We start from the raw sequence: 24,776 nt of genomic DNA, 5'->3' as shown, positions 1-24,776 counted from the left end.
ACTAATGCCTTCCCAAATACATGAGTAACATTGTCACCTTAGGTCTTCCCTGTGAATGTCTTTGAAGGGTATGGGGGAGGGTGGGGTCTGATTCTTTCTTTGAATGAAAAATTTTAAGTCTTTTTCCTTCTCTAGCAAAACTTATCTATATAATTTAAATACTTTTATGGTGCTTGATGGACACTAACTGTGGAGCAGATTTACTGTTGTCTACTTTGATATTTTCATAATGAATTGACAATCACATTGTTTTTATTCACATTAGTTCATTGTTTCAGATGGTTATTTAACAAGGACATACTAGGAGTACATCGATTTTGAAAGTTCTAGCCTTGTCCTTGAATACCTGAAGTTGTGAATCTGATTAATACCATTGTAGATGAGTTTTGGGGTATTGCTCCCTAATTGTAGGCAGATTCTTCTCAGGTAACTCCAGGGAAGATGGGCTCAAGTGGCTCATTCTTATAAACCTAGCTACTCAGGAGGCTGAGATCTGAGAATCACAGTTCCAAATCAACCTGGGCAGGAAAGTCTGTGAAAAGTCTTTGAGACTCTTATGTCTAACCACCAAAAATCTGGAAGTAGAGCTCTGGCTCAAAAGGTAGAGTGCCAGCCTGAAGTGAAAAAGCTAAGGGACAGCACCCAGGCCTAGTTCAAGCCCCTAGTACCAGCACAAAATCAAAACAAAAACTCCAGTAGACCTTCCACAAACTTACTCTATGGAAAGAGATTTGTTGGGGTAAAGTCTGCAGGACAGTAATCTAGATGAAGGACATCTAATGATTGATCAAATTATAAGAATTAACACTCAGTATTATCCTTTCATTCTAGCTGACAGGTCATCTTAAGTACTATGTTATTTGATGAGAAAATGAAGGTACTAAACTGAAGTGTGTACCATTCATTATCTTCTCAGCTTATAGTAGCAACCATGATTCTTTTATAAGAAATGCTGGTCTCTGTGGCTCTCAAGGCTGGGGCACATTGGCTATCACTTGATGCACTGTGGTAATTTTGTTCTATACAATTCCTCTACAGTGATAATCCTTCATAGCAACATACTCATAGTTTGCAATATAAGGTCTTAAAGTATGAATAAGTTCTCCCATTTCATAGAATCAAAGTAATGACCCATGGTACACTGTTAGTGTGAAAAAGAAGTTTTATGTTAATTTAAATACAGGTGCTGAAGCTGGGTACCAGTGGCTCACACCTGTAATCCTAACTACTCAGGAGGCTTAGATCTAAGGGTCAAGGTTTGTTAGGAAGCCATCCTAGACAGGAAAGTTTGTGTGAGACTCTTATCTCCAATAAGCTACTCAGGAAAAGCTGGAAGTGACATTGTGGTAGTAGAGCACAAGCCTAGAGCAAAAAAGGCTCATGCATAGCACCCAGGCCCTGAGTTCAAGCCCCAAGCCCAGCAAAATACATACATACATACAGGTGCTGAATAATATAGAATAAATGTTATTTATTGCTTGTCATCTTGTTGAATGTGATTGAAATTTAACACTGAGAAATGAAGCTAGTTTCTTCTGGTCCAGCCAGCTGCTTTCTCTTAAAAAAAAAAAAAAGAGGAGGCACTTAATTAATGCCAATTAGCTTTGTGAAATTTGAATTTCTATAGTCATAGATGCCAGAGTACTTAATTTATCTTAGATAGTATTTCTCAAAGTGTGGTTCATAGAGTTATGCCAGTCTATGAACTTATTGATGTGATGATATTTACAGAAATTGAGGGATAGATTGTAATGATGGTTATAGTAATGTCTATGAAATCAAACTAGGGAAGAACTTGGATTTGTGTTTTATGTTTTTTTTCCTCATGTTTCTGAAAATTCACTTTAATTTATAAAAATAATATTATTGTGTTATTGCAAGTGTGGAACTATTATATTTGAATCTCATACAGTATTGTATTTTATAAAAGTATCAATCTGTGATGAATTTAAAAGTATTAAAAATTGGCACTGTTACATTTTTCCATTTTGTAGAACTTACTAATTAGAAAATAAGGGCCAGGAATGGTGGCACAAGCTTGTATCCCAGTATTTAGAGGTAAATCATGAAGGTCACACCAGCAGAGACTATATAATGAGAGCCTGTCTCTAATAAAGAAACAAGCCAGTTGATGGCATTGAAGTTTGAAGCCAGCCAGAACAGATAAATTCAAGAGACTTCTATCTCCAGTTAGCTAAATAGAAAGCCAGAACTAGAAGCATTACTCAAGAAGTGGAATGCCAGCTATGAGTAGAAAAGCCAAGGAAAGCAAGAGGCCCTGAGTTCAAACCTAATATAGGTTGGTCTCTCTCTGTTTCTGTCTCTCTCTTACACACACATTCACAAAGGTGGAGCAAGGAAGAGGAGGAGAGAGTAGGCCAATCAGAATTAATAAGATCTGATAATATTTTGAACTACATTACATCACATCTTTTTAGTCCTTACCACTCAAGTAAGTAGAATACATATAACATAAATATTGCCAACATGAGCTTATAAAAGAATAATACTTATGCTGAAATCACAGGATTGTTTAGGAGACTGAGATATAGAAGTTCAAAGCCAGCCTTAACATCCAAATCCTTGAGATTCCATATCCAAAATAATCAGCAAAAACCAGGATTGGAGGTGTGGTTAAAGTGGTAAAATTCTAGCTATCAGTTAGAAAGCCAAGCTAGAACTCTTAACCCTTGAGTTCAAACCCAGTTACCAGCAAAAAAGAAAAAGTATAGCACTGGAGGGGAAGGGAAGCATAGAAATGGTAGGACAAAGGGTGAACTAATTCAGCAGAGATACTCACTAAACACTGTGATGAAAATGAACTGTGCAACTTGTGGGGAAGGGCACCAGGGAGAGAAAAAACTGGGAGAAAACGAGAAAAGAGGTGACACTGTTCAAAAAGAAACATACTCATTACTTGACTTAACCCCTCTGTACATTACCTTTACAATAAATGTTTTTAAAAAAATGAATAGCACTAATTTTCAGCAAAAAACTTCTTTTATATTCAGTAGCGATATTTATTTAGATTTAATTAAGCTTAAGTATAGTTCTTTGAGTTTCAAAACATAAACATGGAGTTATAATTAGGATATATCAAATTATATTAAACATTTTAATTTCTTGAGGTGGTTTGCATGGTTGTTAAGAGCTGTGTGTTGATATCAAATGAATGAGGGAATTGCCTTTCAGCTCTGCTGTCTTTGTGGTCCTTTACAAGTTTGAACCCTGATCTACTCTGAAAGAGGAATAATGCCCTGCAGATGAAGGGACTTCTAGCAAATAAAGCCCTTGGTGTAGTGCTTAGCCCTTAACTAAACTTGTTGACTATTCATTACTCTCTTCCCTTTTCAAGTTAACATAGAACTTAAATACAGTTTTGAAAGAAAACACAAATCTTGTTAAAAAAAATCTGTGTTGCTAATGAACCCAGAGTGTACTGCTTGCTCTGCACCTATTCTACTACTGTAAGCTCAGCTTGAAAACACTCATCTTAAATCCACAGCACAGTTTCACATGGATGTGTATAGCTACTACACATCAGGATGTAGAATATTTACCCCAATATTCCCTTCTACCCATTTGCATTCAATCATCAACTCTTGCCTCCCCAAGAAACTGCTACCATGACTTTTCACATCATCAGTCTTGCTTGTCTTTGAACCTCTTTATGTGGAATCCCTCAGTCTGTATCTTGGGGAACTGGGAAGTGGCTCTTAAGATTATATGTGTATGAAATCTATCTGCTTGTGGCAGTTCATTCTTTTCACTTTTTTTTAAAGCACTCCACAGTATATGAGTATACTACTATTTTTATTTTTATGCTATCATTTGATAGGTATTTGGGTTTCTTGCAGCTTTGGGCCATTAGGAATATGTTATAAAAGTATTTCACATTGTTTTGCAGTTTTGAAGCTGTAAAACAGCTTTTCTTGAGCATCATCTGTTTTACAAGTTAAATTATCTTGGTGACAAGTATTTTCTGTCATAAAGACTTATGTCTAGATCCCTGATTGTTCTGTGTGTTTGAGAAGGCTGATTGCTTGGATGGAAGGAATGAGGTGTCGGTGTGTTTAGAGTCAGAGATGTTCATGAAATAAACATAAGCTTGTCGTCATCTGTTCAGATACGGTGATGTGTGTGGTAACAGTTAAGCCACAGTTTTTGTCAAAGTGTGTTGAGACATTGTTGAATAAGGCAGAGCTTACCCCTTTGTATGTTCTCAAATGTGTATCTCAAAATGGTTATGAAGACTGAATCGGCATGTCCTTAACTAAATCAGAATTCTGAGTAGTTTCAGAAGGTATTACTAGCTAGTAATACTTTCTGTTACAATAACTACTGTTAGTGAAGGAGAGACATAGTTAAAGTACTTGGAATTCAATTTGAGAGTTCACCATATTACCTGTGACAGTCTTTTCTTCCCTTCTCAGTCTAAAAATGTTCCTATTCCCCCAAAACAGGGAAAGAAAAAAAAATAGACACCCTTATTTCTACAAAGCAAGTATTTGCATGTGGCTTATAAACTTGAATATAAATCACAGTCACCTGGAGGACTTCAGGACTTTGCTTTTGCTTATAGTATGGAGAATAGAAGCTTGAGTTTTTGACAAGCTAAGAAAACACTACCACTGAGCTGAGCACACCTCTCAGCTTTGGAGGACCTTGTGTAACACCAAGCCTCTGTCACTCAGGCCAATAATTCTAGCTACTCAGGAGGCTGAGTTACAGAAGATGGCAATTTGAAGCCAGCTAAGGCAGAAAAGTCCAACAAAAGACTTCATCTCCAAAATAGTCATCAAAAGGCTGTACTAAATACCACTTAAGTGGTTTTGTACTAGCCAAACAAGCACGAAAGCAAGCCTGCAAGCGAGTCAAGCAAGTACAAGGTCCCGAGTTCAAAGTCCTGTACCAGCAATCTCCCCCTCTCCAAGTTACATGCTATCCCTACAAGTTCTCATGAAGTTAAGAGTGAGTAGTGGTATCTCTGTATCTTATCTGAGTATATTGGAAACCGTGTATACTGGTATTAGAACCAGGAAATTGGAAGGGAATACCAAAATCGAGAGACACAGGGTAAAAGAAGACAAACAACTACAAAAGCAATACTTACAAACTGGTGAAAATGAACTGAACAACTGAACAACTCATGGGGAGGAGGGGGAAGGGAAAGAGGAAGGGGGGAGGGGGGAATGAGGGACGAGGTAACAAACAGTGCAAGAAATGTATCCAATGCCTAATGTATGAAACTAACCTCTCTGTAATTCAGTTTGATAATAAAAAAATATAAAAAAAGAGTGAGTAATGGTTAAAATTTTTCATTTTATGTATCTATCTCTTAATCCATCGATACATCCATCTTGCTGTGCTGGAGATCGAATCAAAGCTTCAAACATTCTGGCAAATGCTTACCACTGTGCTACATACACCACAGCTCCTCTTTTTAACTTTTAGAAGAGAAACTTAAATTCAGAACCCTAAAGAATAACAGCAAAAAAACGCATTGTATAAAACTTTGTGTCCAGTCTTTATGATGTTAACATGTATCAGTAATTTGTGTGTGTGTGTGCGAGAGAGAGGGGGGGGGAGGAAAGGGAGAGAGAGAGAGCAAGAGAGCGCCAAGGACATGAACTCAGGGACCTCACACTTGACTATTGTGCTCTATTCCTTGAGCCATTCCTCCAGCACTGCTTTTTTTCTGGTTAATTTGGAGATGGAGTCTCCTAGACTTTTCTGCCCAGGCTATTTTTAAACCAGTATTATCCAGTTCTCAGCCTGCTGAGTAGCTAGGATTACAGATGTGAGCCACCAGCACTGAGCTATGACTCAGTAATTCCAACCAAGGTAGTCTGTCAGTGATACTTTAAGCTCATGTAACCTACTTTTAGTGAGGAAGGTACTCCTTTTTCTCACTGTGGGTTTAATCTCACACTAATCAGTAATCTTAGCCCTTAAATCTTGGGCAAGAATTAAAAGCTAGTTTTTAGATTAAAAAAATTTGTGTGAAAATCAATGGACAATTAATGATGGCCCCATGTTAGAACTGTCTCTGCAAGTACATTGTTTGACTTGCCTAGAATGATCACAATAAAGGTTTTTTGTTTCTTGTTTGGGCTTTTCCCCCCCCTAATAATTCCAAGAAGTTATCCTATAATAGTATAAAATAACCAGAAAGGTGAAACAGAAGAGATGTGTGTGTGTGTGTGTGTGTGTGTGTGTGTGTGTGTGTGTGTTTCTCTTTAGAATCTTAACTTACATTAAGAAATTTACTGTAAGATTACTGACCTGGGTTGATACAGTGTTGGGTGGAGGTTTTTGTAAACGAGTTTTCAAGCACTTGCCCAAGATTTGGATGATACTTCCAAAGGTAGTAGATACCTTTGTTTCTATGATTTTGTTGCTTATATAGCCCCTTAAAAATTAGAAGCTACCCCGGTAATTCAGGTGTTGATGGCACATGCCTATTAGAGTAGCTACTCAGAAGGCTAAAATCTGAGGATCTCTGTTCAAAGCCAGCCTGGACAGGAAAGTCTGTAAGACTCTTTTCTCCGGTAAGTCACCAAAACCAGAAGTAGAGCCATAGAAATAATCAGAATAACTAAACACATTTTTAAATTTTGTCATTTTTGCCTTGAGGTAAGTTTACTATAGACAATTAATATTTAAATATTTTTGAAATTTCAGAGATGCTGCCTATGGAAGTTGCAGTTTCTACATTACACTTCTCGACTGTTTTTATGCAATACAGAAGGTAAGTGACTTGCAGGATACACCCAACAACACCAAGTTGAAAAACTAAAGTACAGTTTCTACCAGACGAGGCTTTCTTACACAAAGATTCATTAGAATTTCTTCCAAGATGCATATGATTTTATTCCATTTTTCAGTTAAAGTGACTGTAAACCAGGAAATAATTTGGTTCTGGATGTATGAATGTTTCTGTGCATGAGTAGAAAAAAATAAAGCCGCTTAAAAAACAGGAGACTGAGGGCTGGGGATATAGCCTAGTGGCAAGAGTGCCTGCCTCGGATACACGAGGCCCTAGGTTCGATTCTCCAGCACCACATATACAGAAAAACGGCCAGAAGTGGTGCTGTGGCTCAAGTGGCAGAGTGCTAGCCTTGAGCAGGAAGAAGCCAGGGACAGTGCTCAGGCCCTGAGTCCAAGGCCCAGGACTGGCCAAAAAACAAAAACAAAAACAGGAGACTGAAAACAAAACACACACACACACACACACACACACACACACACACACAGGAGATTGAGCTGGGGAAGAGCTTATTAGAGAAACTGGGTTTGATCTCCTGCATCACAGAAATAAACAGCAGACAATAAGAAACTGTTAAGTGATTAGGTTCTAGATTCAGAATTCAAGTATGCCTTGGTTTAAAAGAAAACTAAAAGGTAAATAGTTACTGGTTTCTATGTTCTCGTTTTATGTATTTTCTGGATCTGCTTTCCACAAATGCTATTTTCAACAAATACCTACATAATTTAGTAACATATTGATATATAGATTTGTTTCTTTGGGTGTGTTTTATTTCTCCTTCAACAGGCGAATTCGTGAAGCCAACTGGTTTATTACAAGGTTCTACATAATGCTAAGTGGGTCACTAATGCTTTTTCAAAATTGTTTTCAAGGCTGAGGGTATAGCTCAGAAGCTGGTACCAGAAACAAAACCATTGTGATTTCAAATAACTTTCCTGTCTTAGAACCTCTGCAATATATTCAGAGGTCTTGCTTTGTGTATCATTGTAAATGATGACAGGTTCCCCTGGGGTTACCAATTAGACAGACAGGTCCTGGTTATAACTCCTTCAGGTAATTTCTTGAGTGTCAGAGCAGCACAGAAAACCAATTATCAACCAGCCGAGCAAAGAAAACTTCTAAAATAGCTCAGTTTGTCTGATTTATTTTTTCAGGGGCAAAAGGAGCCCGGTTTACTTCCTGATATAAGGAAACACAGTGGCTATCTGGGAAGTTGGACAAAGTTTGTGTCTTCGAATGAGAAGAACAATTCTGTAGGAATTCTGAGACTAGTGAGAATTCAATTTGCTTGGATTTCAGTCCAGTGGCTCTCTAGGCTGCAGAGCTGTTTGTGTGATTGCCATCTAATCTCAGTTGGCAGGTGCTGGTACAGGTAGGAATCAGAGTGAGGAGCAGCAGGTATAAATAGTAACTTCCTATTTGCAGCTGCAGTCCCTGCCAGGCAGGCAGGGATAATCTACTATCAGTAGGCATAGTCACCTTTAAAAAGAGAAAAGAAAAACTTGTAGCTAGAAAATGCCAACCTATGAGGTTGGGAATTTAGCTCCATGGAAGAGCACTTGCCCAGTAAGTGCAAGGCCCTGAGTTCAGTCCTGAGCTCTGCACAAAAAGAAAAGAAAATGTCTGTTGAAACAAAATAGCATTTCTGTTATTAGTTGAACTCATTGAAAAAAACAAACCTTGCCTTTTGTTACATTATATATTATATTTAAGGTTTAATACCTCCTGAGGTTTAGGTCATTTTTCACTGTGGCTAATTTTGAATATTATTGCATATAGGAAGCTTTTATCCATGTAATTGTTTACATTTTTGTACTGTGTACTTCATAGGACCATTTTATGAAATGCAGAGGAGATGCACGTGTGTGTGCACGTGTGCACACGCGCACACACTTTGGTTTGGTTTGGTGCTAGGGACTGACCTGGGGGCCTTGCCCAGGCTCAGCATGTATTCCACCACTGAGCTGTACTCCCAGTCCCTAACTACATCTCACTGTATCACTTGATTAGGAACAACTCTAGTCCAAATAATGTGAAATATATTGAGTTAAATTCAAAGACAGAAAACTTACCATGGGTTTGATCTGGGAATTAGTACGTTACCATAGTTTGCTGTCCCTCCTTATTTTTGTCTTCATTTCCTGTGCTTCAATGCTGAAATATTAAATGGAAAATTCCAGAAAAACAGTTGATGCATTTAAAATACTTACTACTACAATGTATTGTTAGGGTCCGTTTTATTATTAGTTACTGTTAAAACCTTAGTTTATGAATTACACTTTATCATAGATATGTACATAGAAGACAGAAACCCATACTGTATAGGTTGGATGCTATCTATTTTTGAGCATCCACTGGGAATCTTGGGATGTATTTCGCTCAGGTAAGGGGAGACTCCTGTAACTGTATTTAATAAATTATGGATTCTTTTTTGTTTGGTATGCTATCATTCTTATTTTACATTGCTATTTTAGTAGTTTACATTTTTAGGACTGGATTAATAAGAGGCACTTGTTTGGAATCAATACCTCATTGATCAAGAATTCTTGCTTCTAGTCGTGAGGGTTATTTTGAGCAAAACAATATATACACATCTGAATTACCATAATGACGTTGTTTTAAGAAGAGGGGTGGGGGGCCTAGTGGCAAGAGAGCTTGCCTTGTATACGTGAAGCACTGGGTTCGGTTTCCCAACACCACATATATAGAAAACAGCCAGAAGTGGCAGAGTGCTAGCCTTGAGCAAAAGGAAGCTAGGGACAGTGCTCAGGACCTGAGTTCAAGGCTCAGAACTGGCAAAAAAAAAAAAAAAAAGAGGGGAGGGAAGTAAGGGAAAATGATGGGAAGGGGTAAGAGTGATTGAAATACATGTGTATATTGTGTGGAAATGTCACAATGATCCCCTCCTTGTACAACTAATGTATACTAATTTTTAAAAAGTAAAGAATTCGTGCTTTCATCCAAGTCTGCTCAGTGATCTCAGAAAATAGATGCTCTGCTCGTATTCATTTGCCTGATGCTGCTCAGTAAGGTTAAAAGGTAGTGCAGAATTTTTTTTTTCTTATGGGAAAAAATGCTGGATTCCCCTCCCCCCTCTCAAACACTTAAGTTTGGTATGGTGGCTCATGCCTGTAATCCTAGCTAATCAGGAGGCTGAGATTTTGAGGATCATGGTTCAAAGTAAGCTTGGCCAGAAAAGTGTAAGAGATTAATCTCCAAAATAAATAACAACAAAAAGCAAGGCTGGAGATGGAGCACACGTCATAGGATGCCAACTGAGCAAACAAGCCAAGTATGAGCTCCTGAGTTCAAACCTGAGTACTGGCAAATAATAGTCTGGATTGCCTTCAGTGTAGGGAATTTGATTTCTTGTTAAGACTGAGAACAATTTGCAGGTGAAAATGAACTGTGTATGTTTTGTTGGGGATAAAACGGCACATGGTTTCTTTCCTCATGGAACTTATAGACAATTGTGTTGGATCTTTAGCTATTAGTACTGGTGATTTAGTAACTTCATTGGAGTGCTTTGAAGGTTTTATGCATGCATAGGAAAGAAATAAGTATTTTAACTAATCACCATATAAGTATTTGAAAACTACTCAATGGAAAGAAATCTATATCTACTACTACTAATACTTTTCTGAGTTACCTTCTGATATTATTAGAAAAGTGGTTAGGAAATTGTTTCCTTATTTGCATCTTTGTTCATAAAAGCTTTCTTTTGGATTTTAGGCAATGCAGTATGGCTTCCTTAACTTCAACTCATTTAATCTTGACGAATATGAATACTATGAAGTAAGTTTTCAAGGATAATGTTCTTAACTTCCCCCAAGCTATATTGAGGTATTATTGACAGATATTTTATAATGTTTTAATATGTATATTCATTGTGAAGTGATTGCTCATTAACACGTCACTTTGCAGTTTGCTTTTTGTATGTGTGGCAAGCAGATTCCAAGTTGCATACCAAAGAAAAAGAATTTAGAGTAAAAAGTGTCCATCTCCTTTTTTCCAGTTCTGATTCTAACTAGTTATTTCTGACTTGATTAAAGTTTCCAGAGGGAAATGGAGCAGTTTTTCGTGTATAGCAACTTTTTCTTTAGTATGAATTATCTTGATACAGTAGTAAAATGAAGTTCAGTTTGTAATTTTTACAATAAGGTGAATGGTCTTACATTGTCTAATTACCTCAGAAGTACCTTCTGATAAGCCCAGACACTTCCATTTTTATTACAGAAAATAAACACAATTGGCATAAATAAAAGGAGAATTTTTACTGGCTTTCAGAAATTGAAGTGAAGGAGCAGGTGTGCCTTTAAGCACAATCCCATTCGGAAGCTTCAGCCCAGTGAGAACTAGATGAAAGCTGGCAGTGTCCTGAGGCCAGCCCTGTAGAGTAGTGGTAGAGGTGGCGTTTTAGCAGTTTCCACAATGTTGACTCACTCATCACATAAGAATCCTTAGCCCCTGTACAAGACACATGAATGCCTTTCATTGGCATGACACGGACTGTGTTACTGTCCCTGAGCCAGCTTATGTTCTGCAGGAGGGATGTGGAATGTTCTGGCTGGACTTCATTCTGTGGCCACCACAGGATCTGCAGTGATGGGGTTTGCCCTGTGAGATCATCCAGACAAAAATAAAGAACAGGGAGGGTGTGTCAAGGCAGACAAAACCACAGATGTTGCTTATATTTTTTAGCATATTATATCTTTAAAAAGAATAAATCTAAGGCTTCTATCCTCCACACAGATAATAGTAAAATGCTATACTAAAACCCTTTGGGGAAGAAATAACCTTTTGTCCTGTTAGCATTATTTTGAGCACACCTTACTGAAATAACAGGTGATTCACAATATTTCATGCAGTTTATCCTAAATGCTCACATAACTTTTTTTTATGATCAATTTCGGAATTATTGTGCAATGCTTTTAAACACAACTGAGCTGTTTCATTGATGCATTGGATTAGTAGTGAAGGTGAAGGTCAGTTGTTGCTGGCATGTAAAGGCAAGTGGTAGTACTCCATAGGACTAGCCTTATCTTAACTTCTCTGTAATAGTATTCCATTTCTATAGTCCAATATATGACTTACCTCTGTAAACTACCAAGAATCACTAAGTTAATAACACTTATTGTGCTTTTCTCTATAAAATTACACGCAAAAAGTAAAATATACTTTACTGAGATTGAGCAAAATGCTAAAAAACAAAAACAAAAACCAGGAGTTGGCCTATAAAGCACAGTGATGCTTTTATGTGTTATTATAGAATAATACAGATACCAAATGGCTCAGCTCATGCCACTTATCCTACAGAAATGGTAGGGGCGATAGCAGAGCCACATACATAAAACATTTCTGCTATCAGGAAACAGGGAACTGTTTGAGTGACCACAGATCAGTTTGCCAGCCAGTTGTTATTGGAGATTTGAGATTAGTGTCTTTCATTTTTCTTATCTCATTAGTGTCTTTCTTCCTTCTCATTCTTTCTGTTTTCACTTCTGAATGCAGAATGAATGTCAAAATCTGTGATGCCAGCAATTGAATGAAATCTGGTTCTTGCCAATACCTTATCACAAGCTTCCTATTAAATTTCTCGTTTTACTTCACAGTGTATGGTAGTGCTTGTTCTCCTTGTCTCCTCGACCTTTTATTACGGAATATAGGCTCCCCAATTCTCCATCTTCAATAATTAAGTATAAGCTTGAAGTTACCTGTCTGGCTCTTTGTAATGTTCAAGGAACTGTCATTTACTTTGAAACACTTAATTCTTTCCTCCATTACCCATGTCTTCTACAACTTTTGCTTAAAATTCTTTGCTCTCCATTTCATGATACAAGTTTCTATTACTATGAAGTTTGTACTGTACGTTAGTAATAATTGCAAAAGTAATTCAATCCAAAGGACTTGACAGAAAGTAACACAGTTTTAGATAGCAGTCATATTCTTGCCTAGAGGGAGAATTCATTTAGATAGGTATTTAAGGCATTATAACCAAGCACATAGTAATTTTGGAAGCAGCAGTAGCTATAGTTTTCAAGGGCTGACCACCAAAACAGAGAAACAATAGTAAAGGAAGGTGATTAGAGCTAGATTAACTCTTCCCTGAGACTACTCATAGCAGAGAAGCTTAGATTTCTGTCTCATGGTCATTTATAAACATAATATATGGAAACACATAGATTTGAACTCTCTCACAGACCTCAGTATTGTGTTGGTCTTTCCTTGCAGAAAGCAGAAAATGGAGATTTCAATTGGATAATACCAGAACGATTTCTTGCCTTCTGTGGACCTCATTCAAGATCCAGACTTGAAAATGGTATGGAAAATTAGGGGACCAGTATAGTTTTGTTATTAAATTCCACATTTTTCATTTGGATTATTTTTTTTTTTTGTGGAAGGTACTATGGTTTACACTTAGCTTCCTTCCTAATAAGTAGGTGCTCTGCCACTGAGCCATGCTTCTAGCCTTATATTTTCTTTTGAAAGAGACAAAAAGCCAGGTGTGCCTATAGTCCTAGCTGCTCAGGAAGCTGAGGTGGGAGGATGTTTACAGCCAGGACTTTGGGGCTATAATGTGCTATGTTGATTGGGTTTCCTCACTTAAGTTTGCCATCAATATGGTGACCTGCCAGGAATCCTAAAGTTATAGGAGGAGAGACCATAGAGTTATACTGGGCTTGACTACCTAAGCATACTTGGTCATTTGAGTGTACATCATACTGTCTGAATTGTACCTTTACACATTTTTTGTTTCTATAATTATCATCGAATTTGTGTTCACTACCCAGTCCAGATAGTCTTTCTACCCAATTACAGGTGAAATTGTTACCCATTGTTTTCTTTCCCTTCCTTTTACAAGATCTGCTGCATTTCTTCTTTATGTAGGTTACCACCAACATTCTCCTGAGACTTATATTCCATATTTTAAGAGGCACAATGTTACTACCATTATCCGTCTGAATAAAAAGATGTACGATGCCAAGCGCTTTATGGATGCCGGTTTTGATCACCATGACCTTTTCTTTGCGGATGGCACCACTCCTACTGATGACATTGTCAGTGAGTTTCTGGATATTTGTGAAAGTGCCCAGGGTGCCATTGCAGTACATTGTAAAGGTATGTTTCTAGACTGGCTAAAGGATAGTATGTCTGTATGAATATTTGTATAGAAAAAGCACAGCACACCCATTTATGTGACATTCCAGGACAGTTGAAGCTATCTTTAGTTTTAAAACAAAACCGTGTTTACTGGTATTGGAAGTAGGAAATTCAAAGGGAATACCAAATTTGAGAGACACAGGATAAAAAAAGAGAAATAACTACAAAAGCAATACTTGCAAAACTGTTTGGTGTAAGTGAACTGAACACCTGGGGGGGGGAGGGAAAGGGGGGAGGGAGGGGGGCATGAGGGACAAGGCAACAAACAGTACAAGAAATGTATCCAATGCCCAACGTATGATACTGTAACCTCTCTGTACATCAGTTTGATAATAAAAATTTGAGAAAAAAAAACAATACTTTTAACATTCATGTGAAAAGTATAGTAAATCAAATTATTTTTGCAGGTAATCCTTCAAGGGTTTATCATGTTGAAATGTGGGGGTTTTTTGGTTTTTTTTTTTTTTTACTCAAATATCTAGCATGTGCCTACTAGATGGTGAGTTCCAGGATCATCAGAGAGTAGAGAAGACTCTGACAAGATGGGAGATGCTCTAAATAAACCAGGAACAGGTAGACAATGTCAACTTAATAAAAACAATATAGAAAGATCTCACAGCTGCCATTGTATTCAGTGATGAAAGACTGAAACTTTTTCCTCTAAGATCAGGAAAACAAAGGTGCCCAAGTTGTGTTATTTCTATTCAACAAAGTATTGGAAGTTCTACTCAAAGTATAAACTAGAAAAATTAAAAAGGAAAGAAAGACATGCAAACTGAATGAAGGAAGTAAACTTATCTGTATTCATAGGTAATATGATTTTTGTATATAGAATACTCAAATATATCACTAAAAGTATTATTGAACAACAAAATAATATGCAAGCCAATGGATAAAAATCAGCTACATGTCCTAAAATTAGATAATAATTCCATTTATAATAGCACCAAAACTGAATAACATAAATAAGAATTAACCAAGGAAATAAATAAATTTTACAAAACATTCTTGAAAGAAATTAAAGAAGACATCAATAAATGGTAAGGCATATTTGTGGATTGGAGGATTCAGTACTGTTAACTTACCAATGCTATCCAAAAGTATGTACAGATTGTATACAGCCTCTCTGCGTGTGCATGTATGTGCATGGTAAGGTTTGAACTCAGAACCTTGTTCTTTTGTTCAGCTTTTTCTCTTTTGGCTGAGTGGACATAAGAGTCTTGCAGTTTTGTTGGCCCCTGCTAGCTCTGAATCTTGATTCTGAGATTCAGCTACTATTTTAAGAGTGAACCACTGATAACCAGCTGATAACCAGCTTCACTGTAGTCTTTATCAAAATGCCAACATTTTTTGAAGATAGAAAAAATTCACAGATGAACAAGGATGTGCAGTACTTGTTTTGTTTTGTTTTTTTGAGTTTGGCTTATCTGCTCAACATGATCTCCATTTCTCTCCATACTCCTGCCAGTGATATACTTTCGTTTTATGACTGAGCAGACACTCTGCAACAATGGTGCTGAGAAAACTTGATATCCATATGCAAAAGAATGAAGATAGGTTGAAATCTTTCGTAACAACATATATTAGAATTAATTCAAAATGGATCTAAGACCTAAACTTAAGACCTGAAGTACAAATCTTGTAACATTAAGTTTGATTATGAGTTTTGGAGTATGACAAGCATACTCAGACATTCAGAGACAAAGATGAAGCTGGATTATAAAAACCTGAAACATTTGATTATCAAAAGATCAACAATAAAAACCCATACGATAGGAGAGACTATTTCTAAGTCACCAACCTGGTAAGAGATTAATATCCAGAATATGTAGAGGAAATTCCTAAAATTCAACAATAACACGGAATGCCAATTTAAAAATGGAGAAAGGAGCTGGGGGCTTGAGGCTTATGCCTATAACCCAAAGATTTCCAAGAGGCTGAGATCTAAGGATCAGAGTTCAAAGCCAACATGAGCAGGAAAGTCTGTGAGACTCTATCTGCAATTAGCTTGTCAAAAAAGCCAGAATTGGACCTGTGGCTCAAGTGGTAGAGTGCTAGGCTTGAGCACAAAAGCTCAAGGACAACACCCAGGCCCTGAGTTCAAGCCCCAGGACCAGCATAGGAAAAAACAAAAAAGGAGGCAGAGGACAGAATTGAACATATTTTACCAAAGAAAATATAAAAACTGGCAATTAATCCATGCAGAGTTTCTCAACATCACTAATGGATAGAGAAAAGCTAATAATACAATGAGAAACCATTTCCCACTTTTTCAGGTCGCTGTTGTCAGAACAAAATAAACAGAATCAGTATTGACAAGGATGTGGAGATTTAGAACTGTAGCACTCTGCTAGTAAGGCTGTGAAAAGGTGCAGCTGTTATGGAAAACGACTTGACAGGTCTTCAAAAACTTAAAATAGAATTATTTTATCTAGCAATTCCATTCCCACATACATAGCCCAGACAAATTAACAGCAGGTATAGGAATAAATACTGTGTTTATAACAACATTCTTCTTAGAAGCAACTTAGAGTGAAAAAAATGAACAAACAAGATTTTGTAAACAAGGCTGTAGATAGTGGCTCACATGTCTAATCCCAGCGACTCTGGAAGTAGAGATTTATGAGGCTAAAATTTTGAGGACAGCCCAGGGAAAAGTTGTTTGAGCCCAAGATCAGGTACCACAGTGGTGTCATGCCAGCTATGGTGGCAAGCATAAAATAGGATCAGGCTCCAGGAACACACACAGGCAAAAGCAAAACCTTTCTTCAAAAATAACCAGAGCAAAAAGGGGGTGGAGATGCAGTTGAAGTAGAAGAACTAGAATACCTGAGTAAAAGAAAAACTTAGTACTATCAAAAAAATGAAGAAAGGAAGAGAAACATACAATGAAATATCAAATATACACTTTGAAGTTACTGAGTGAAGTCAGCTGGTCAAAGACATGGCTTTTATGATTCCGTTCTTATAAGGGGCCTAAAGTAATCAAATTCATAGTGGGAGAAAGAAAGGTGGTTGTAAGGGACTGAGCACAGGGGCCAGGAGTTACTGTTTATTGGGTACAAAGTTGCAGTTTTTGCTTTGTGAAATGTTCTGCAGATGGAGGGTAATGTTCACTGAACAATGTGAATGTAATCAATGCTACTCAAATCAATGTGAATGTAATCAATGCTACTCAATTGCATACATAACAATGGATTGCTTGTCACAGATTTTGAAAGAACTATCTTTAAAAATGCCCAGTAATCTAAAATAAATTGTAGACAGCTAAATGAAATCAGGAAAATGACACCTAAATAGAAAGGGTCACTTTTAGGTTTGTTTTAGCTCTTTTAGAAAGTCAAACAGAATCAACATGGAATTTTTTCTAAGTAAATTTATTATACCATGCTGGGTGCTGGTGGCTCATGCCTATCATCATAGCTACTCAGGAGGCTGAGATCTGAGTATCACAGTTTGGTGCCAGCCTAAAAAGTCCTTGAGACTTCAGTTAACCCAGAAACCCAGAAGTGGCACTGTGGCTCAAAGTAGTAGAGTGCTAGCCTTGAGCAAAAAAGCTCAGGGACAGTACCCAGGCCCTGAGTTCAAGCCCCAGGACTAGGAAAAAAAAAAAATTAACCAGCACAAGAGTTAACAATAATGGTCTAGATAAAAAGGAAAAGGAAGATGGGAAGAGAAGTAAAAGAAAGGAAAAGCAAAAGGGGAAGAGGAGAAGGGAAAATCTGGGTCTGGATTTTAGCTCCGTGGTAGAACACAGGTAGCACAAGGCTTTAGGTTCAGTCCCCAGCACTCACTTCCACAAAAGCTAAGTATAAGTGTGTGTAAAAGTAGAATTGGATGTGGGAATAAGTGCAAGGTTCAGACAGGAAACACTTACTGATCTCCATTGCTCAGAAAGCAATTCCCTTTGGCATCACTTCAAATCATCTGTGGGATTTTGGAATTGGCTGTGCTACATACCAATTAAATCTTAATTCTGGGCGCAAGGCCAGGTGCTGGTTTTTCTGAAACTTTTCCAGGTAATTTCACTATGTAACCACTGGAGAGATCTTAAAACTTTCCAGCTGCCTAGAAGATTCTGGAATACACAGCAGGCTCATCAATTGGTTTGTTTCCCTAGCTGGCCTTGGTCGTACAGGCACACTGATATCGTGCTATATCATGAAGCATTATAGGATGACAGCAGCAGAGACCATTGCATGGATGAGAATCTGTAGACCAGGCTCCGTCATTGGGCCTCAGCAGCAGTTTTTGGTCATGTAAGTAGCTTTCGTCATTCCTCAGGACACACTGGGGTTGGGAGACTGATGAGGGAACAATTTCCATTAGGATTCTGTAACAGCAGATAGTTTGGTAGGAGAAAACTGTGCATCTTTCTGGAAAGCAGTGTTGTATTGTTACTTAAATGCTCTAGGAAACAAACGAGCCTCTGGCTAGAAGGTGAATATTTTCATCAAAAGTTGAAAGAGCAAGAGAATGGACCACATGGAGCAGCCTTCTCCAAACTTCTGTCGGGCGTTGATGACATTTCATTAAGTGGGGTCGAGAATCAAGACAAACAAGACAAGCAAGACAAGCAAGAACCTGAGCCGGTAATGGATTCATCCCTGTCGTGCTGTTTTTATTGCCGTAAATGCTGTTGAGGACCTTGTAGGGCGTGGAGAAAACTGTAGGTAAAAATAATAAAGTGCATTTTGAGGGGCTGTTGTCACACAGGGTTTTTTTCTTAAATATTTACAACCCTCTTCAGAAACCTTTTATTGAAAAAAAGATAAAATTGCGTGTCCATAAAAATTTTTTATTTTTATTTTATTGTTTTTAGTTCTTTAGCACTGGTGGGAAGTATAGTCTGAAGGGACCTAGTCACTCCCCAAGTTTGCTCCCTCCCTATTTTATCATTCCCTCTAGCTAATTTAGGGAATTAGTAGTTATCTCAAAGAGGCAAGGGTTTAGTGTGTAGCAGTACTAAATTGTGGATGGTAGAATTTTAGAGAAGAATATTTTCAAAACTGAAAAATCCACTATGCCTTTTTACTACCCATATGTTTTATAACCAGGGATATTGGGGTCTGACTTGTAATTTGATTTTGGCAGTAGGAAACTATTTTAGAATTCACAAAAACTTGAAGTTGTTTGTGCCATGTGTTTGTGGTGTCTTGTTTTAGATAAATAGCCACTGCACTTTACTGCATTAATAAGTACAACTTTAACTACTGCATTAATAAGTGCAACTTTTTAGCTCAGTATTCTTTTCCTTATACAGTACAGTGATGATGAAGAAATCAATGGAGTGACACAAGGCGATAGACTTCGAGTCCTGAAAAGCAGAAGACAATCAAAAACAAACGCTAAACCCCTCACGTGAGTTTCGTTTTCTTTGTTGTGGTTGCTCTTGTCTAATAAGTACTTGGGGTCCTTTGTGACCATTTTTTTTTCTCCACAGCTGCACGTCTGTTATGCCAATTTGCCATGATTACCCCCATTATTTAGAATCAAGGGCGCTTACCTAGGAAGCACTTCATTTATCTGTGTCCTCTCTTGTAATGCTAGTAGCCATTGTAGGTAGGAAAGACTTTTTACCATAGACAGTCATTTGTGACATCCTCAAGATAGTGACAGATGTGAGACCCTGAATTATAGATTTATCACTAAGTTATTAAAATGGTGACTTTCTGAGAATGTATTACTGTATTACACATCACCTGTTTTTATAAGGTAGGTCAAAGCTGGGTATGTGACAGGATGACCTCTCATGAGTTTGTTGTTTGTCAGCAACAATGAGTTAGCCTAAACTCTATTTTAGAGAAATCATTTTCAAATTACAAAAGAAGGTTTAGCATGCATATGCGAAGTTTTGTGGTTTTATAGATGTCTTCAGGTCCACATGTACATTCGAATGTACTTGGGTTAGTTTGGAGGCACCTGCATGAGACATTCAGGTTTGGTAGGTAAATATGGAGAATTAAAATATGCGGCCAGTGTTCTTTTTTGTAGATTTTCTACCTGTGCCACATGATCACTTCCTTCTAGGAATCTCCCTTTCACTGTGGGGAAACCACAGTGGGGAAAGATCAATGGATTTCAATCATTTTATTTGGTAAACACTTTGTAATACATGGAACTGATGTAAGTCATAATTTTGAGTTCTCAAGTAGAATTACGCACAGGGCATGTGTCATCATGGGTTGCATCTCTGTGAGTTTGTAAACCCAAAGCAAAAAATTACATTTTCCCATATAAAATACAAGTGAATGAGTACAGGATGTCAGTTATAAGTTAGGATATTTATTAGAAATTCTCTTTGCAGCTGAGAGATATAGTTGATTGGACCACTTTGTAAATGAGCCTTTTGTGTAGTTTATTGCATATAAACTGTGTAATGTATTTTAATGTCAAGTGCCATTTTGTTAAATTTTTAATCAGTGGCCTAATAATTCTTTTTATTTAAGCCATAAGCATCCTGAAACGAATTCTAGCCATGATGGAAGAAAGTAGGTATTACCCAGAAGCAGTGCTTCTCTGACTTGGCAGTGCATTTGAGTCACCTGGGAGATTATCAAAGCTGATTGTAACTTGGTGGTTCTGGGATAGCATCTGAGAGTCTGCATTTCCATCCAGCTTCTCTGTGGCACACACATGGCTGGTATAGGAACCCATCTTTGAATTGCAAACCCTGGGAAATTGATGCTTTTGTGGGTAACTTTTAGCTGTGCCCAATTATGTTTTTAAGAATCTACATCGTCAGTTTATTTCGTAGTTGGTTGAACATCCGGTTAAGGGTTGGGATGCAAATTCTGCTTGATGAAAAGTTCTTGAGAATTAACATACATAAAATTTCCTTCAGGGCTGGGGATATAGCCTAGTGGCAAGAGTGCCTGCCTCGGATACACGAGGCCCTAGGTTCGATTCCCCAGCACCACATATACAGAAAATGGCCAGAAGTGGCACTGTGGTTCAAGTGGCAGAGTGCTAGCCTTGAGCGGGAAGAAGCCAGGGACAGTGCTCAGGCCCTGAGTCCAAGATCCAGGACTGGCCAAAAAAAAAAAAAAATTCCTTCAATTACCTTCTCCACTACTTTCAGGAATGTATCGAGCGCAAACCAACTTGGTACTCATTTTGAGGGAAGATTATAAAATGCATAGCTAATAAGTTTGCAGTAATATAAGTGAGAACTAGCAGATGACCCTCAGGGTCATTCTGTTTCCCAGTATATGCGATGTTCTCTGGGATGGAAGTCCAAGGTGATGGGTAGTACTTGGATAAAAGTAACTAAAGGCCTGGGAGTGTAAACTCAGTGGCCAAGCACTTGCATGAGGTACTGGATTTGAGCCCCAGCACTACAAGAAAAAAAACAAGTAACTAGAAAAGACTGAGGAAGAAGGGTGGGTCTTCAATGCCATTGTTTACTTTTCTAGTTATATCCTACTTTGTGTCCTTAAAGAAAAATAATTCTTTGTGCATTATTATGTAAAAAGTACTTAACTCTTGTAGTTAAATTGAATAAAAGGAAAAAGGACAAAAGCTGGATGTTGGTGGCTTATGCCTCTAATCCTAGCTGCTTAGGTTGCAGATCAGGAAACTAACTCAAGGCTAGCCCAGACATAAACTGGTGACCCCATCTAAATAGCTGAGCACAGCAGCACACACCTGGCATCTTAGCTCCATGAGAAGTGTACATAAGTAGATCACAGGTCTGATTGGCGTGGGCATATAGATGAGACTGTATTTAAAAAAATCAACAGCCACAGCAATCGGACTAAAGGGGGATATGCTTAGGGGATCAGGGGAGGAGCCCAAAGGTATAACTCCTTAACATTTAAAATAGTATTTATTGAAAGGAAAAAAAGAAAGACAGGTACACATGCCTTAAGCCACCCAGCTTTTTTGAGTAGTTAATTGGAAATGAGAGTCTCATAGAATTTCCTGCCCAGGTGGCTTTGAACCCTGATCCTCAGAGCTCAGTCTCCTGAGTAGCTTGGATTACAGGTGTTTGCCACCTGTGCCTGGCTTCATGAGACTTACCTCCAAGTAAGCACCAAAAAAGCTGGAAATGGAGCTGTGATTCAATTAGCCTTGAGCAACAAAGCTCAGGGACAGTGCATAGGCCCTGAGTTCAAGCCCTACGACTGACACCATAAAGGAAGGAAGGAAAGGAGGGAGGATAGGAGGCCTGGAGGCATGGTTGAAAGAGGTAAGAGCACTTACTGGAAAACTTGAGGCCTTCAGTTCAACCCCTGTTTTTCCCATCAAGTTGCTCCTTTTGTAATTGCCTGAAAATAATAGAATAGTCCCCAAATTATCTTCTTTCTCCTCATACAGAATTAACAGACTTCTAGGCCACACTGTTAAAGAAGCAAACACGAATATCAACTATGTCTGGCCTTCTAATTAGATTGGAAACCCTCAGGTCTGAGAGACTGCAGGAATTCCTCTCCCTTTTCCTCTGCAGCACTCTGGTTGAATATCCCCTGCTGCTTTTCCCCAAGTTTCTTTGCTATGGTAATGTCCAGTTTTGCTCTTGTTTGGGGCTCTTTTGGCCCTAGGAGCAAGAGGCAGTTGGAAGTTTCCTTGCCAAGTCATTGTTGATAATATAGAATAAAAGCGCCCCCCTCCCCCCAAGTGTTCAATACCAGCTTGGGTTTGAGAATCTAAATCTAATTCTGCTCCCAGTTTTAGCATCTATCACTGTGGGTGTTCTTTTGCATATTGCAAACATCTGCAAAAAGGGAAGGTAATGAGAAATACACAAGTACTGTTGATTCTTAGGCAGTATTCTAGTGATTGGTTCCTTCATTTGGAGAGATGTTAGAAATTATGAACTAGCCCTGTTTTCAGAGAGCCTGTCTGATACTGACTTCCAGGAAGCTAGTAAATTCTATAGAACCAGCCATTGATGTGATCTGCTGGACTGAAAGGCAATATCATATGTGCTAAGATTGATTGGCAGAGTCTGTATGTAGCTTAAGCCATGCTGCTCTGTGGTTCAGTGTGTGCTTGCCTTTTAGGACTACACGACATGATGATGATGCATGAAGAGCGAGAGCGAGTTATATCCTACTTGGTGATAAGGAAGAGATAGATATAATTAGTCTGGAAAATCCCTAACAGTGCTGGAGAGACAGATATATGTTTCAGCAGTGGAAAGTAATTTTTACACCATGAGCTTTAACTGGGGAATAAGTAAAGTTCTATAATACAGACATGTTGACTCATTCAATTCCAACTTTAGGGTAATCAGCAGCTACAAATGAAGGTTGGGTTGGATAGAATGTATTCCTAAACTATTCTGTCCTATTTAAATATTAATATACTATTATGAAATTTGACAGTGTATTACTTATTTTGCAAGAAGATTAAAATTAGGTGCTACAAAGAATAATTTGCCCAATGAAGTAAGGTTTTATTTGGAGATATCCTTTACGAGAATCCTTTTCCACATAGACTGTGCCTAATACATAGCTCTTGCTAATGATAAAGTCAAGAAAAAGGTCCATTGGCAAAACCAGTCATTTCCAATTTGATCAGCCCCAGAACCTGGCATTCAACAAATACTCAGGAGAGCCTCAGGTTGCAGATGGATCATGATAATTATCTGTAAGTACTATGCATGGAAGGAGATATTACATAATACTCATCTCAATGTGAGGAGGTTTCCATCCTTGCTGGTAGAATCCAGACCTGTGGATTAAGACAGAGTTTTCCTGGAACTGATGACTCACACCTGTAATTCTAGCTACACTAGAAACTGAGATCTGAGGATCATGGTTCAAAGAGACTCTCACTTCCAGTTAACCACCAAAAGGTTGGAAGTAGAGCTGTGGCCCAAGTGATAGAGCACTGATTTTAAGCAAAATGAAGCTAGGGACTACACTCAGGCCCTGAGTTCAAGCTCAGGACTAGCACAAAAAAGAAAAGAAAAGGAATACTGAACTCAGCATTACCTTGGATTACATGATGAAAATATATAATGTAATTATATTAGTGAGATTTATTGCTCCAGGTTAGTTGTGTGTGTATGTGTGTGTATGTGTTTGAGTGTGTGTGTGTGTGTGTAAACACCAATCTATAATGTCCATGTGGCCAAATTTGCAGTGCATATAAACTCTTGGATGGTTTAGGAGCTATGGTTGTGATTTCACTGAGAAGCTCAATTTCTGTGTTCATTCATAATTGTACTTCCAGTGATATTTTATGTGAAGTAGTATGGGGCTTTGTCCCCTTCCATATTTTCCTGCTTGCATTTCCTCCAGTGGTTTGGTTTAGTTGTGTATGTCTGTGTGTCTGTGTCTTTTGAGTGTGAATTTATGCATTTTGCTATACCAATTTCAGTTCTACAAAGTTCAATTAACATGGGGCAGATAATTCAACCAGAGATTTCTATTTATTTATTTATTTATTTATTTATTTTAGTTAGTTGTGGGTCTTGAACTCTGGGCCCTGATGCTGTCCCTAAGCTCTTCAGCTCAAGACTAGAGCTCTACCACTTGAGCCACAGCACCATTTGTGGTTTTCTGGTGGTTAATTGGAGATGAGTCTCATGGACTTTCCTGCTCAGGCTGGCTTTGAACTGTGACCCTCAGATCTCAGCCTCCTGCGTAGCTAGGATTACAGGTGTGAGCCACTGGCTCCTGGTTTAAATTTTTTTTTATTACTGGCATTTGAACACAGGACCTATCACTTAATCAGCAGGTGCTCTATCACTTGTGCCACACCTCCATCCCTTCAAAACAATTTTTTGCACTGCTTATTTTCAAGATAATAGCTTGCTTTTTATGTATGGCTACACCTGGACTATACTCTGCCTGTTTTAGTTTCTGGTTATAGACGGCACAACGGGCACACACTA

General features: G+C 38.1%; 1 protein-coding gene across 11 annotated transcripts in view; it reads left to right on the top strand.

Annotated features, from left to right (window-relative positions):
* Nucleotides 1–24,776, top strand: part of Cdc14b (cell division cycle 14B) — a 149,797-nt gene that overhangs the window by 70,370 nt on the left and 54,651 nt on the right. For all 11 annotated transcript variants that reach the window (XM_048331657.1, XM_048331650.1, XM_048331644.1 and 8 more), the window contains exons 6-12: nucleotides 6,685–6,751; nucleotides 10,502–10,564; nucleotides 13,001–13,088; nucleotides 13,658–13,888; nucleotides 18,051–18,189; nucleotides 18,345–18,522; nucleotides 19,194–19,291. In XM_048331657.1, the coding sequence (XP_048187614.1) occupies nucleotides 6,685–6,751; nucleotides 10,502–10,564; nucleotides 13,001–13,088; nucleotides 13,658–13,888; nucleotides 18,051–18,189; nucleotides 18,345–18,522; nucleotides 19,194–19,291 (864 nt within the window). The remainder of the gene's footprint in view (nucleotides 1–6,684; nucleotides 6,752–10,501; nucleotides 10,565–13,000; nucleotides 13,089–13,657; nucleotides 13,889–18,050; nucleotides 18,190–18,344; nucleotides 18,523–19,193; nucleotides 19,292–24,776) is intronic.

The sequence above is a fragment of the Perognathus longimembris genome, chromosome 1 (genome assembly GCF_023159225.1).
Source record: "Perognathus longimembris pacificus isolate PPM17 chromosome 1, ASM2315922v1, whole genome shotgun sequence".
In the NCBI taxonomy this organism is placed as follows: Eukaryota; Metazoa; Chordata; class Mammalia; order Rodentia; family Heteromyidae; genus Perognathus; species Perognathus longimembris.
This window is presented reverse-complemented; position numbering and strand designations above follow the sequence as displayed.